The sequence below is a fragment of the Salvia hispanica genome, chromosome 1 (genome assembly GCF_023119035.1).
Source record: "Salvia hispanica cultivar TCC Black 2014 chromosome 1, UniMelb_Shisp_WGS_1.0, whole genome shotgun sequence".
Lineage (NCBI taxonomy): Eukaryota > Viridiplantae > Streptophyta > Magnoliopsida > Lamiales > Lamiaceae > Salvia > Salvia hispanica.
Genome location: NC_062965.1, coordinates 18,774,188 through 18,786,941, shown reverse-complemented (window position 1 = coordinate 18,786,941; position 12,754 = coordinate 18,774,188). Strand labels below are relative to the sequence as shown.

At 34.5% G+C, this 12,754-nt stretch overlaps 1 protein-coding gene across 1 annotated transcript; it reads left to right on the top strand.

Annotated features, from left to right (window-relative positions):
- Positions 1-7,474: 7,474 nt before the first annotated feature.
- LOC125201450 (TPR repeat-containing thioredoxin TTL1-like) lies at positions 7,475-11,419 on the top strand. Its single transcript, XM_048099564.1, has 7 exons — positions 7,475-8,637; positions 9,185-9,380; positions 9,480-9,664; positions 9,757-10,090; positions 10,173-10,377; positions 10,449-10,555; positions 10,636-11,419. Exons 1-7 carry the CDS (start codon positions 7,757-7,759, stop codon positions 10,786-10,788), a joined length of 2,061 nt encoding a protein of 686 aa, XP_047955521.1. The 5' UTR covers positions 7,475-7,756; the 3' UTR covers positions 10,789-11,419.
- Positions 11,420-12,754: the final 1,335 nt, after the last annotated feature.

The following is a 12,754-nucleotide window of genomic DNA, read 5'->3' as shown; positions in this document are numbered from 1 at the left end:
TGCATAAAATAGATGGGGGGGGCCTTAAGATTATGATTGTAGGAACAAATAATATTATTTTGGAATCATGTTCATGTGAGAAAATAAAAGGGCCTTTTTATTATGATTAGTTGAGGCTTTTTCAGAAGGATCCCACAAACTCCTCACTCAAAATATCCAAAACAATGCAAGAAACGATAAAAATGGCCATTTTTTTCTTCCAATTCCCATGTGAACTTCACGTGATTTTGCAGCCCATTTCATGAAACTCCCTATCCAATGTGTTTGTTCTCAATTTGTGATATTTATGTATTTCCTTTTGCAATATGTGGAAATATATAAGTATAAATTGAGAGATATACAATGTAGGAGATTTTGTTTATGTTTTTCTGATATTTATAGCTCAATTATAATTTGGTAAGTTATAACAAAACAAAGGAATGTTTTGGACTGCCTTAGCTCTTGATTTTTAAAATCTTATTGTAGATTAATTTTGAGGATTATGAAGCACTTCATATTTTTTTATTCATGAGGCACGCATCTACTTTTATACTCCCTCCGTCCCGGAGTATTAGACTTACTTCTTTTGGGCACATGATTTAAGGAATTGATATTTAAATAGTTAAAGTGGAGAGAGTAAAGTACGAGAGAGAGAAAAAGTAGGGGAGAGAAGAGAGAAAAAAGTAGGTGGAGAATAAAATAAGATATATGCTTTTTGCTAAAAAAGGAAATGAGTCTAATATGTTGGGACATCCCAAAAAGGAAAGTTGGTCTAATACCTTGGGACGGAGGGAGTATTATATATGCTTCCAAGTATTATGGAGCAATTCACATATACTCCCTTGAAAGCTTATTTTTCTATTTTGATTCGTCCGCAAATAGAATTTTCATTTTTTTTGTTAATCCATCAAGAAAAGTATCATTTCACTTTGTAAAAATAGGATACACATGGCACTACGTCTTGCAATTCATATTTTTTAAAATTCATACCGAAAAGAAATGAGACTCTTGCTTTTGAATAAAGGGAGTACTATTCATTTTTTTTCTTTTCTTATTTAAAAACAGATGCTAGAATCGAAATCGGTTATAGAAGGATGGTGTGTGCTGATGCCACACCATTGGTCGAGACACGTCAACAATTGTACAAGTATAACTGTGTTACGTGCTTTGTTGAAGACTTTGCAATGTTGTGCAAACCTTTTTTTTATAGCACAAATTTGCACATGCTCTAAGAAACAATGTGTGTTCACACACAAACTCTCACTCATGTGCATAAACATGGTGGATTCTGAAACATGATTATTGGGTCTGCAAAACCATAAATATTTTAATATAAATCCGTACACCTAAACAGTCTGATGTTAGGTATTTCGATGCATTCCTAGTTGCACTTCTTTCCACATGGCACCTCCACTACTCACACATCTCATTACTAGATTTAATTATTACACCTATCTTTGTTCATGAAAAAAAAATCTTTATAATATACGCTACAAATTTAACTGAAAAAAATTGACAACTACTAATAGATAGAATAAATAGAGATTAATTTGGTGGAGAGAATAAATGAAAAAACATGATTATTTACATGGACATAGATAGATAGTACTATCAAAGATATATTCAATCAAATACAATTTGACATTTGATTCTTTTCTTTAATATTTTTAATATGTTTCTTTTAGGGTATCAAATTTAAAAAGTAGTGTTTTGTGAATTAAGTGAAAAGGATAATTAGAGAAATAGATTGATTTTGTCAAAATAAAAGATGACTTTTTATTCCGAAAGTTCTAAAAAATAATACGAATCGATTAAATTGAGATGGAGGAAGTATATAAATGTTAATAGCTAAGCAGTACAAGACTTTAATATATATATATATATATATGGGGACGGGTTTGGGAGAATAAATTAGGTTGGCCAAAGAGGAAACAAACTTTTTACATGGAACGTGGGGTTGCTTATATATTAAAAGAGGGCCACTATTTACATAATTATTGGACAAATCATATGCCACATAATTCTACATCGTCACCTCATAATTATTTTGGCATTATCCTTGTCTTCAATTTCTCTTTATCTATATTTCTTCAGGATGATAGTACATGTGAAGAATAGGATTATAGCTAGTGATGTCAATTCAATTCAAATTCTAGTATGAATAAATTTAAAAATTGAAAATCATTTAACTTGATCGATCCATCTCGAAACTAGCCTACTAGAGATAGCATGATTAATTGATCTAGGTTTGAGGTTTTTATAGGTTAGTATGACTATAGTTCAAATATAATAATACTAGGGAATTCAAGAGACGAAACTTGTGGGCATGGCAAAGTGAAGAAGAAGATCGTGGGTCGAAAGCAGTATACCAATAAAATGAAACAAGTCAAAGTGAGATAGCAATTGACAACATAACAAAGATGAGCAATGTAGCAAAAGTAGTTTTTCTGATATTATTGTAATTTAGTTTAATAGGGCCAGAGTATATCTATGTATGTATAAAACTGTATTACTCCTACTATTATGAAATATCAAGAAGAATATCCTATATATATGTCTGTTTTTATATTCTTCATCTCACTTTCTGCGATTTGAAAATGTTTGAAACTTATACTTCATACGTTTATGAGAATAAAACGTATCAATTGGTGTTTTCACTAATATCGAACCGAACGAATCCTCACACTGAACTCACTAGCTTTTAAATTTGGATAACTCATTATTCCTCAAATAATACACTGCTCGCTTTCCTACACACTCATGCCTTCCTGGACCCTAGCTGGCAATACACATGTTCATCTTTACCCATATATACATTTTATATTTTTATTTAAATAAAACATTATATACTCCATCATTTGATCTTTTATCACACATTGATTTAAATGTTGACAATTTTTTTCTGGTCGGTTTTAACTTTCCTTAATTTTCTAAATAATAATAATTTTACACTTCATTATCTTATTTTATTTATATAATATATGTCAAATTTAATTTAATTGTCTTAAATATTTTCCTCTCTATGTCCCCGGGACTTGGCTCAGCCACTGAAAATTTAATTTAGTAAGTATGTAATAACCAAATTTAATTGAAAACATTAATAATAATAATTCTCATTTTCTTGGGTAAATAATCATAAATTAAAAGGTCACGACCTGAAGGACGTGCAAAACCTTTAAATTCAGACATTAACCTTTTATTGCTTGGCAACTGACATATAAAATAATAGTTCTTCAGTTCTTCTGGCGTGTAACTAATATAGGTGTATATATATGTGTGTGTTTTTTTTTAAATAAAGGAAGTTTAATCTAAATTAAATTTTCAGTTACAGTGGTTAGTGGTATTTGCCGTTTTATTTAATATGATACAGTGTTAGTGGACCCGCAGTTGATAAATAGTGATGATACATTGACACGTTCATATGGATACATTTTATTTATTTTGGAATAAGGTTGCATTTATTTTATTTTATTTAAGAATATGGACACATATTGTGTTTGTGCGATTTTGGATGCATCTATATACAGATAAGAAAAAATAGTAGTATCAAATAGAGGTCATACAAATAGAAGCATTAATATTGTATGTATAAAATTACAATTAAACTACTCCTAAAACTCAATGTCCATTGATATTGTTTTGCATGAAAGTCAAGTCAACCCTACACTATCATAACTAAATGAATCTCGATACAATTTTAATTATTCGATAATATATTACTCTAGTAGATGCGAATATTCGGAGATATACATGGGTTATGCCACCACCAATTCAATTTTAAAATTTTGAATTTCACAAAATTAGTTATGCAAAAATCCTGTTAATATACACATTTGTTTCTTGAAAAGGAAGAAAATATAGTTTCCAAATGAATCTATGACTTATGCTAAAAATATTATCTATAGATCTAAGCACTTTCATTAAACAGCATAAGCTTAAATCGAACAACTCAAACATTTTATTATTTTCATTTTAGCGATTTTCTCATTTAGTTTGGTGTTAAGTATACTTGAAGTTAATACTAGTAAATACTGATGGGTGTTTGTCATGTAAAACCAAGTCGCGATTCTACTATAGTCCGTCAACCCGTTGGCAATAAGATGTTACGTTCTTGCCAAGCTAGAGTAGCATCTCATCAAGAAACTAAATACATTGTCAAGTTGATTATCTGGTTGCACCAAATTGTAGATGTAGGAGGAGTTTTTCGATCATGTGCGGATCCAGCTATACTAATTGTCTCTTCTTAAATTCATAAATTTTTCTTATATAACTAAATTTTGCTCTCCTCAAATGAAAACATGGCTGCGTCCCTGTCTCTGAACCATGATAAATAATATTAATATGTATATTTTCAACTCAGACGTATTACTGAATTATCGTCACATAGTAAGCATAACATTTCATACAACTAGCTAGTTCTTACACATTCATATACTCAATTTCACAAGAAAAAAAAAAAAAAAAAAACTTAAGAGAGTGAGAACTGAGAACTTAACTAACACTAATTATTACCTTGTCAACTACATACAATAATATAGGCTCAAACCTTCGTAGTAAGTATTAATGCATATGTGATAATGTGAAGAAACAGAATAAAAAGCCAGTACAGAATGGCCGTAGCCTGCAACTCCACTTTCCTACAAAATTCATTTTCCATATAAATAAATCAAATAAATAATTTGTGGAAATTAAATTTATTCTGACTTGTTCAAGAAATTAATTTTAATTAAATTAGATGGGGGTTGAAAAATTAAAACTAAAGTGTGCTGAAACGGTCAACCCATATCGTCATTAACTTGATGGAACAATTAATTTATTTGGTGCATGATTATTTGTTGATCAACCCCACAACCTAGTATTTAATCCTCAATTATGTTTGCACTTATTTCTAAATTATCCCACTCTACTAAATAGAAAATGAAAAGATTCCATTAGTTACACTTTACGTTACTCTTAACATTATATAATTATTTTATTTATTGTTACAATTGGTTTCCTACTATCCTAATATTATAATGCCAGATGTTAACCTACTATTTTGTACAAACAAATAGTTATTACGTTTTCATATTTATCTTCTCATCATAAACAATCGTCTAATAAATAATTTATACAATTTGAAAAAATATGATAGATATGCATAATTTTGCGAGAGTTGGAAAAGGACATGGTAACACATCTCATCTTAATACTATTGAAATTCTTCAATCATAGTCAAAATCTGTACAATTTGTGTAATTTTAACTTTGGAATACAAATTATATGTGTAATTCTAAATAGCTTTATTAGTTTTCAGAAAATCATGTCTACACATCAGTTGAAATCTTGATCTCAATTTTTTGTCAATGTTCTAAGTTTCTCCTCCCAAATATAAAAAAAAGAAAAAAAAAATGGAAAAGAAATATCAGAAAAGGTAGCAAAAATACTACTATAACAAATAAAGTGGAATAATATTTGATCAAAATAACTAAATCTCACATACATTCGATTAAGTTTCTCATGATTTCACACGAAAATTACTTAATCTTTTGAAAAATGCAAAAGAGAAAAGTAACATATTGTATGATATTTAGTCAAACAATAGTAACATATTGTATGAATACAGATATGATTACAATTATATAATACGTGTAATTTTGACTTTCCAACTACAGAGATCATATATGTGTTCTTGCCAAAACTAAAAAAAGGAAAGTGTGTTACATTCATTGTAATGTTTAATTGAACATTGATAACACATTTTATATTTAATGCAAGTGTGTGGTATGAATTTACAAATATAGTAGTAGTCACTACCGATTTATGCAAATAGAACCAAATGCACATAATCTTGTGTAATTTTGACTTTCAACTATACAAAATAGGCATATTCTTATTAATAAGATTCGCAATACAATTTAAACAACCGGTGGATTTGAAGAATAATTTCAAACAGTCACGTCTCCTACACATCAACTAAATCATGATATCATTTTCTTTGACAATGTTCTAAAAGTTCACCAAAATATTAAAGAAAAATTAGATGAAAAAAAATACCACTACCATAGAAATAAAGTAGTAGCATTATATTTCTAACAACTCTTCCTTTGAAATGAAGGATTATCAAGATGCCTTTTGAAAAGAAACAAAGAAAAATGACCTTCAAACCCACTCTACCCATTGTATACTATAGTATTTATTTTCTATTATATGAATATCATTAATAATAACACTATTATGAAGTCAATTTTGTTAAATTTAGGCTTTATTAATTATTATGAAAACTACCCCCGGTGGAGCATATAAAAATAATACTCTTCCATCCATAAGTTCATAAAAAATAATCACTTTCTCACTCTAATAATATATATATTTTTTAATTTCATGTTCCACTAGTAACACTCTAATCAACTTTATTTATATTCATTTTTTCATCAATGTTGTATTAAAATTCATAATATTATCTATTATCAAAACTATCAACAAATTGAACCTGTCTAGTTTAAAATATTATTCCCTCCATCCGCGAATAGGAGTCTCATTTTCCCATTTTAGTCCGTTCGTGAATAAGAGGCCCGGTTTACTTTTACCATAAATGGTAATAGAGTCTCATCTTCCACTAACTCATTCTACTCACATTTCATTTAAAACTAATATATAAAAGTGAGACTCATATTCCACTAACTTTTAACCACTCATTTTTTTAACATTTATTAAAACTCGTGCCGCCCATAAATAAGACTCCTAATGGCGGACGGAGGGAGTATATCTTATGAGTAACTCTATGTTTGGTTTGTAAGATTGGATCTCTCGTCTTAAATCATAGATGAAAAATTAGATGATAATGAATCATAGTCATCCCTACCAACGAAATAATCCACTAACTTAACCATAGATGAACTCGTCTTAAATCATAGATGAAAAATTAGATGATAATGAATCATAGTCATCCCTACCAACGAAATAATCCACTAACTTAACCATAGATAATAAATTATATGATAATGAGTCATAACTACTTAACGACACGTTCAACTAAAATTTATTATTATTTTTATATTAAAATTCATATTGTCTAAAACTATTTTTTTTGATTGAACGTACACTCTACTGTACCATAAAAATTTGAGTGAATTTTAGTAGATTATATTAATGAAAATCATAAGTACTTAAGTGAAATGAGCTTCTTATCCATAAATCTAAAATAGAAAAATGAGACTAGTATTTTCGAATGAAGAAATACTACTACTCCAACATCCAAGAAAAATGAGACTAGTATGCAAGTAATTAAATCCAAATCGACGCCCACAGACTCTTCTCAATCAATGAGAGTGGGTTGTATAAAGAGTTGGAATATGCCAAATAACAGAAATAGTTTTTTCTAGAGAGAGAAAGTAATTAAATAAAGAGAGAGTAGAAGAGTTATCGAATTTATGTAGAGGGAAAGATAGTAGAGAAACCTGTCTCGTGAATAAGAAAGAAGGCAAATTATTTATATATATAAAATTATAAAAAAAAAACTCTTCTTTTCCCCCTCCTCTCTCTCTCATCAATACTTCAATTCCTTCCTCTGTAAAACCCACTCTGGTTTCGTTTCTCTCTCTCCCATTCACATTCATTCTTTGCTTCAACCCTTTTAAAATCACGAGATCCCCACCATTTCTCCCTTTCCCCTCTCTCTCCCCTTCTTCATAATCATCTCTCCCTCTCTCGCCATTGCCGCCTCCGCATTGCCGGCGATAATCCCAAAGACTGCTCCTTTCCCCCAAAACCACGACTCCCAAACCTAATTGAACAAATGTCGGCCAAAATCAAACCCGAATTAGGCCTCGATTCGCTCTCCGATCGCCTCCGGACCACCCTCCCCTACGCCGAGGCCGATTGCGCCGCCAACAAGCCGGATTTCCGCGAGCTCGATCTCGGCTCGCCGGTCTCCCCTCTCCGAACCCGAACCGCCGCCGCCACAACCACCACCACCACCACCACCACGAGCAGCAGCTCCAGCTCCTCCGGATCCGTTTCGGGTCGGAACCCTAACCCGATTCCGCCGCGGAAATCCGATTCCAATTCGGGAGAGCTCTCCGCCGAGAGCTCTCCCTCTCCCTCCGCAACCCGGAGCTTCAAACCGGGCCACACCCGGTCCGATTCGACCGGTTCCCACCCCGGTTCAGTGTCCTCTCCGCCTCTAAACGTGCTTCCCACCGGCAACATTTGCCCCTCCGGCCGGATTTTGAAAACCGGGATGGCGAGCCGGTCCGCGAAAACCGATGTGTTGGGTTCCGGTTCGGTTAATTACGGCCACGGCAGCATAATGCGGGGCGGTCTTGCTTCAAAACCGGGTTTAGACGCCTCCCCTCCGGCTTTCTCGAGAGGGCTGATGGTGGGGGGCGAGCCGGTAAAGAGGGCGGCGCCGCCGCCTGCCATCGGCGCCGCCGATCCGGAGGAGGTGAAGAGAATGGGGAATGAGAGCTACAGAAAGGGGAATTTTGCGGAGGCTTTGAGCCTTTATGATAAAGCGATCGCTTTGTCGCCGGGGAATGCGGCCTACCATTTTAACCGGGCGGCGGCGCTGATGGGGCTGCGGCGGCTGGTGGAGGCGGCGAGGGAGTGTGAGGAGGCGATTGGGTTGGATCCGGGCTATGTCAGGGCTCACCACCGCTTGGGATCTCTGCTTCTTAGGTGAGTTGATTTAATAAAGTTTGGATCTTGATTTCCTTTTTTGTGTTCTTGATCGTTTTTGTGGTTGCATTGGATTTCATTAGTTGTATTTTGGGGTTTGTTTTGGAATGTATTGATTATGTGATCTTAATCTGTGTTGGCATTGATATGCATTAGCTTCTTCTAGATCTGGTTGAGTTGAGCTGAGCTGAGCTTCAATGGCAAGATTGTTTGACTGTTTGTTTTCTTGTGGTAAAGTCACTGTCACTAGTTACCCTATTTTGCACTCCATCTTTAACTTGTGTGAGTGTACCTTTTCCCTCTCTTGTTTCCAATGGTTATTACTCATACACGATGGATGTTGGTGTCTGTTCTTGAGCTGCATTCAATGCGAATTGACCAATTATCGTCTCGGGTTTCATGCTGTTCTTGTTGTTAATTATCTTGGTCAATTGAGTTTCGTATGTGTATCATGTTATGAGTTTCGGACTACTGTCTTCGAATTCTTGGTTGTATATTGAGCATTAGACTGTCACGTCAGCTAGCTAATTCCTTGAAAGAATCACAGCTTAGGTCATATTGAGAATGCGAGGAAACATATTTGTTTTATCGGGCACCAACCGGATCCTGTTGAGCTGCAAAAGTTGCAGTCTGTAGAAAAGCACATGAGCAAGTGTACTGCTGCACGAAGAGGTGGTGATTGGAGGAGTATGTTGAGGGAAGTTGAAGCAGCCATTGCATCTGGAGCTGATGCTTCGCCTCAGGTTAGCATTTATTGCGTTCAACAAAGTTCGATTTTTTGTCTGTTTGTATGGAGCTTAGCGCGATTGCTGTGATTGAACCGTTTGAATTGGAATTTGCAGTTTTGCTCGTGTAGGGCGGAAGCTCTTTTGAACCTCCATCAACTAGAAGATGCATTTTTGGCGTTGCCAAGTATCCATAATTCTGGTCCGTCTTCCCATCTCCATTCCCAGTCGAAGATATTCGGGATGCTTTTCGAAGCATATCTGTATTTCGTGAAATCCCAAATTGAGTTGGCGAAAGGAAGGTGAGTTTGGAAATGTTTGCACGACTCCATCAGATACGAAAGATTAAATCTTTAAACTTTGAAGTATGAGATTAATCGTAAAATGTCTGCAGGTTTGATAGCGCTGTGACAGCCATTGAGAAGGCTGGACAGATAGACCCTCGCAACGTTGAAATAGCAGTTCTACTTGGCAATGTGAGGCTGGTTGGGCGTGCTCGTGCTCGTGGTAACGAATTATTCAAATCAGAAAGGTACACCGAGGCGTGCTCAGCTTATGGGGAAGGCCTCAAACACGATCCTTCGAATTCTGTTCTCTACTGCAACAGAGCGGCTTGCTGGTTTAAGCTTGGCATGTGGGAACGTTCAGTTGATGATTGTAACCAAGCCCTCCGTATCCAACCCAATTACATCAAAGCTCTGCTTCGGAGGGCTGCCTCAAATAGCAAGGTATAGTAAAACCTCTTTGCCTGTTCCAAAATGCAGCAATATTATTACATTTCATGGTTTAAATAAACATTACTACTTACAGCTCGAGCGGTTGAGTGAAGCTGTGAGAGATTATGAGGTGTTGAGACGGGAACTCCCGGATGACAAAGAAGTCGCTGAATCTCTGTTCCATGCCCAAGTTGCTTTGAAGAAATCTCGAGGAGAAGAGGTACATAACATGAAATTTGGCGGGGAAGTGGAGTCTGTTTCGGGTCTTGAGCAGTTCCGAGCTGCTGTCTCATCACCTGGTAAGTGTGTGCCCTGAACTAGTATGTTTTTCGTTGTCATACCAGTGAATCATCAAAGCTACGAAATGCAGGTGCATCTGTGGTCCATTTCAAGACGAGCTCCAGTGCAGAATGCAAACAGATATCTCCGTTTCTTGACACATTATGCACCAGATACCCGTCTATCAATTTTCTCAAGGTCAGTTGCATTTCTCCTTACGATTGTGCTTGTTCCGACGTTCTCATCCCTGACATTGTCCATTTCTCGTCCAACTGAAGGTGGATATCGAAGACAGTGCTTCAATAGCTCATGCTGAGAACGTCCGAATAGTGCCAACGTTCAAGATATACAAAAGGGGCACGCGAGTGAAGGAAATGATCTGCCCGAGCCCCGAGGTCTTGGAGTCATCGGTGAGGCATTACAGCATATAAGAAAGATGATGATTCTTGTTTGATATATGCATTCCTGTCTAAGAAAAAAGTCCGGGTTAGTCGGAAAAATCACACCTTGACATTAGTTCCATCTCTTGCCTAATAACCTCAATAGGATCTGTGGAATCAATCAACATAGAGTAGTAGCCTTTGCCCTTAAAAATTCATTCTTTCGTCCGATCCCGTCTTCGTCTTCGGCCCTTCTTCTCTTCCCATTTATATCTTTTTATCTTTACCATTTCTAGTTAGACCAGAGCCTGTTCCTAGTAAATGTTCACTGGAGAAAGGAGTAGTAGTGAGGGATGTGTACAATTATTTGCCTTTGGATCTTTAGTTGAAAGTTTAGAGGAAGAGAGAGAGAGGATGTGTGTATGTACATAATGTGATGATGAAATATACACAAGACTGGAAGGGCCCCTTTGGAGGAAATGAAATTGTGTGGTGGGTACTTATGTATTGGGTTGGTGAAAGAAGGATGAGGTCATTGATATTCATGTTTCTTTGTTCAATCATTTAATCAATAATAAACAAAAAATTCTACATTTTTTTTTTCATTTGGATGTTTCTTCCATGTATTATCATTGTAGACCATGTAAACACCTTCATATTTATACAGATCTTTTTTATTTTATTGCTTCTTTAATCATTCATTATCTCACTCTTACACACTGTACAAACAAGACTTTATCTTTTTGTTCCATGTTGTATTCTATTGCTCACTCTTTTTGCTCGAATCGATCTGGTTTGAGTTTAATTCAAGTTGGAGTCTTTTATCGAGTTGTATAAATAGGGATTCGTCCTTTCTTTTGCCTATCGAGTTGTTATCTTCCGTTATGCAAATCCATCGCTGTTTTACTTTCAAATTGATCATCGACTATTGTTATCTATTTTCGTCCGGGTGCTGTTATATTTGTGTAATCAACAACTTCGTTCCGATTGATCATGTCGATCGTATCATATGTTTCGTATACCAAGATATCACTTAGTATCAAGACTCGAGAGGGTTTATCAATAAGACACTAACCCGTCACATTATTTTTATTATTTTTTCTAAAGTAAAGATTAATATTAGTGTTGCAAGATACACTCTTTGTCCAAACAAAGACTTCTTTGATGATTTAATTTTTCAAAGATTAAAAAGAAATTGAGTAATGCTGAAGATGAAAAAAATGTAGTTGGATTACAACTGATTATTTACGGAGTATATTTTTTTAAATAGAAGTGTGATGTCTTTATTGTGCCATACTGAATTGAAGTTATACTGAATATAGAAAAAATATACTGAGTATAATTGTTTTTATTTACTCCTTCAAAAATAAAAGTGTGATGTCTTTATTGCAACATACCAAAAAAATAAAGTGAGACATCTTGGTTACAGCCAGGAACTACTAATTATAGTTGATGATTTGAAATAATTTATTATAGATTGGGATGGTGAGTCAAAGCCATAATCCCTTGACAAAAGGGTTTTGCCCAAAATCACATGTGAGCAATAAATATTTGCTAACTTCCAAACAATCCCCACAAATGATATAATAAGTATAATAATAAATCCCATCATTGAAGGGAATTGTAAAGCGGAAAAGCAGTGAGAAGTCGGTGGAAAGTAGAGTAAAAGAAATTAGGGTTCTTGACTTTCTATTCGATTTTTTTGGTAGTAATGTGTAATGCATTGAATACTTGCTGCATTTTCTTGACTGACAAATGCTACTGCTAACATTTATTTTGAATGGGAAATTGCCCTATATTAGAGACTTCCCCTCTTCAACTATCTTTTAGTATTAGAAATAATTATTTCAAGTGTTTTTTTTGGGTAAATTGCTAAATAAATTAAGACAATTGGTCAAATTTTGGTATGACTCATTTTTTAAAATTAAAAAAAAAAATCACGAAAGATGAAAATTTTGTAATTGTCCCACCCATCTATTTTCTGGTGAAATAAGATGATCTAGTAGTCAGTCTAAAA

Excerpts from the sequence above, each read along its gene's own strand:
- LOC125201450 (XM_048099564.1), top strand. The coding sequence starts at position 7,757 with ATGTCGGCCAAAATCAAACCCGAATTAGGCCTCGATTCGCTCTCCGAT. Across the intron at positions 9,665-9,756 it reads ATTGAGTTGGCGAAAGGAAG|GTTTGATAGCGCTGTGACAG; the intron begins GTGAGTTTGGAA and ends AAATGTCTGCAG. Across the intron at positions 10,091-10,172 it reads GGGCTGCCTCAAATAGCAAG|CTCGAGCGGTTGAGTGAAGC; the intron begins GTATAGTAAAAC and ends TACTACTTACAG.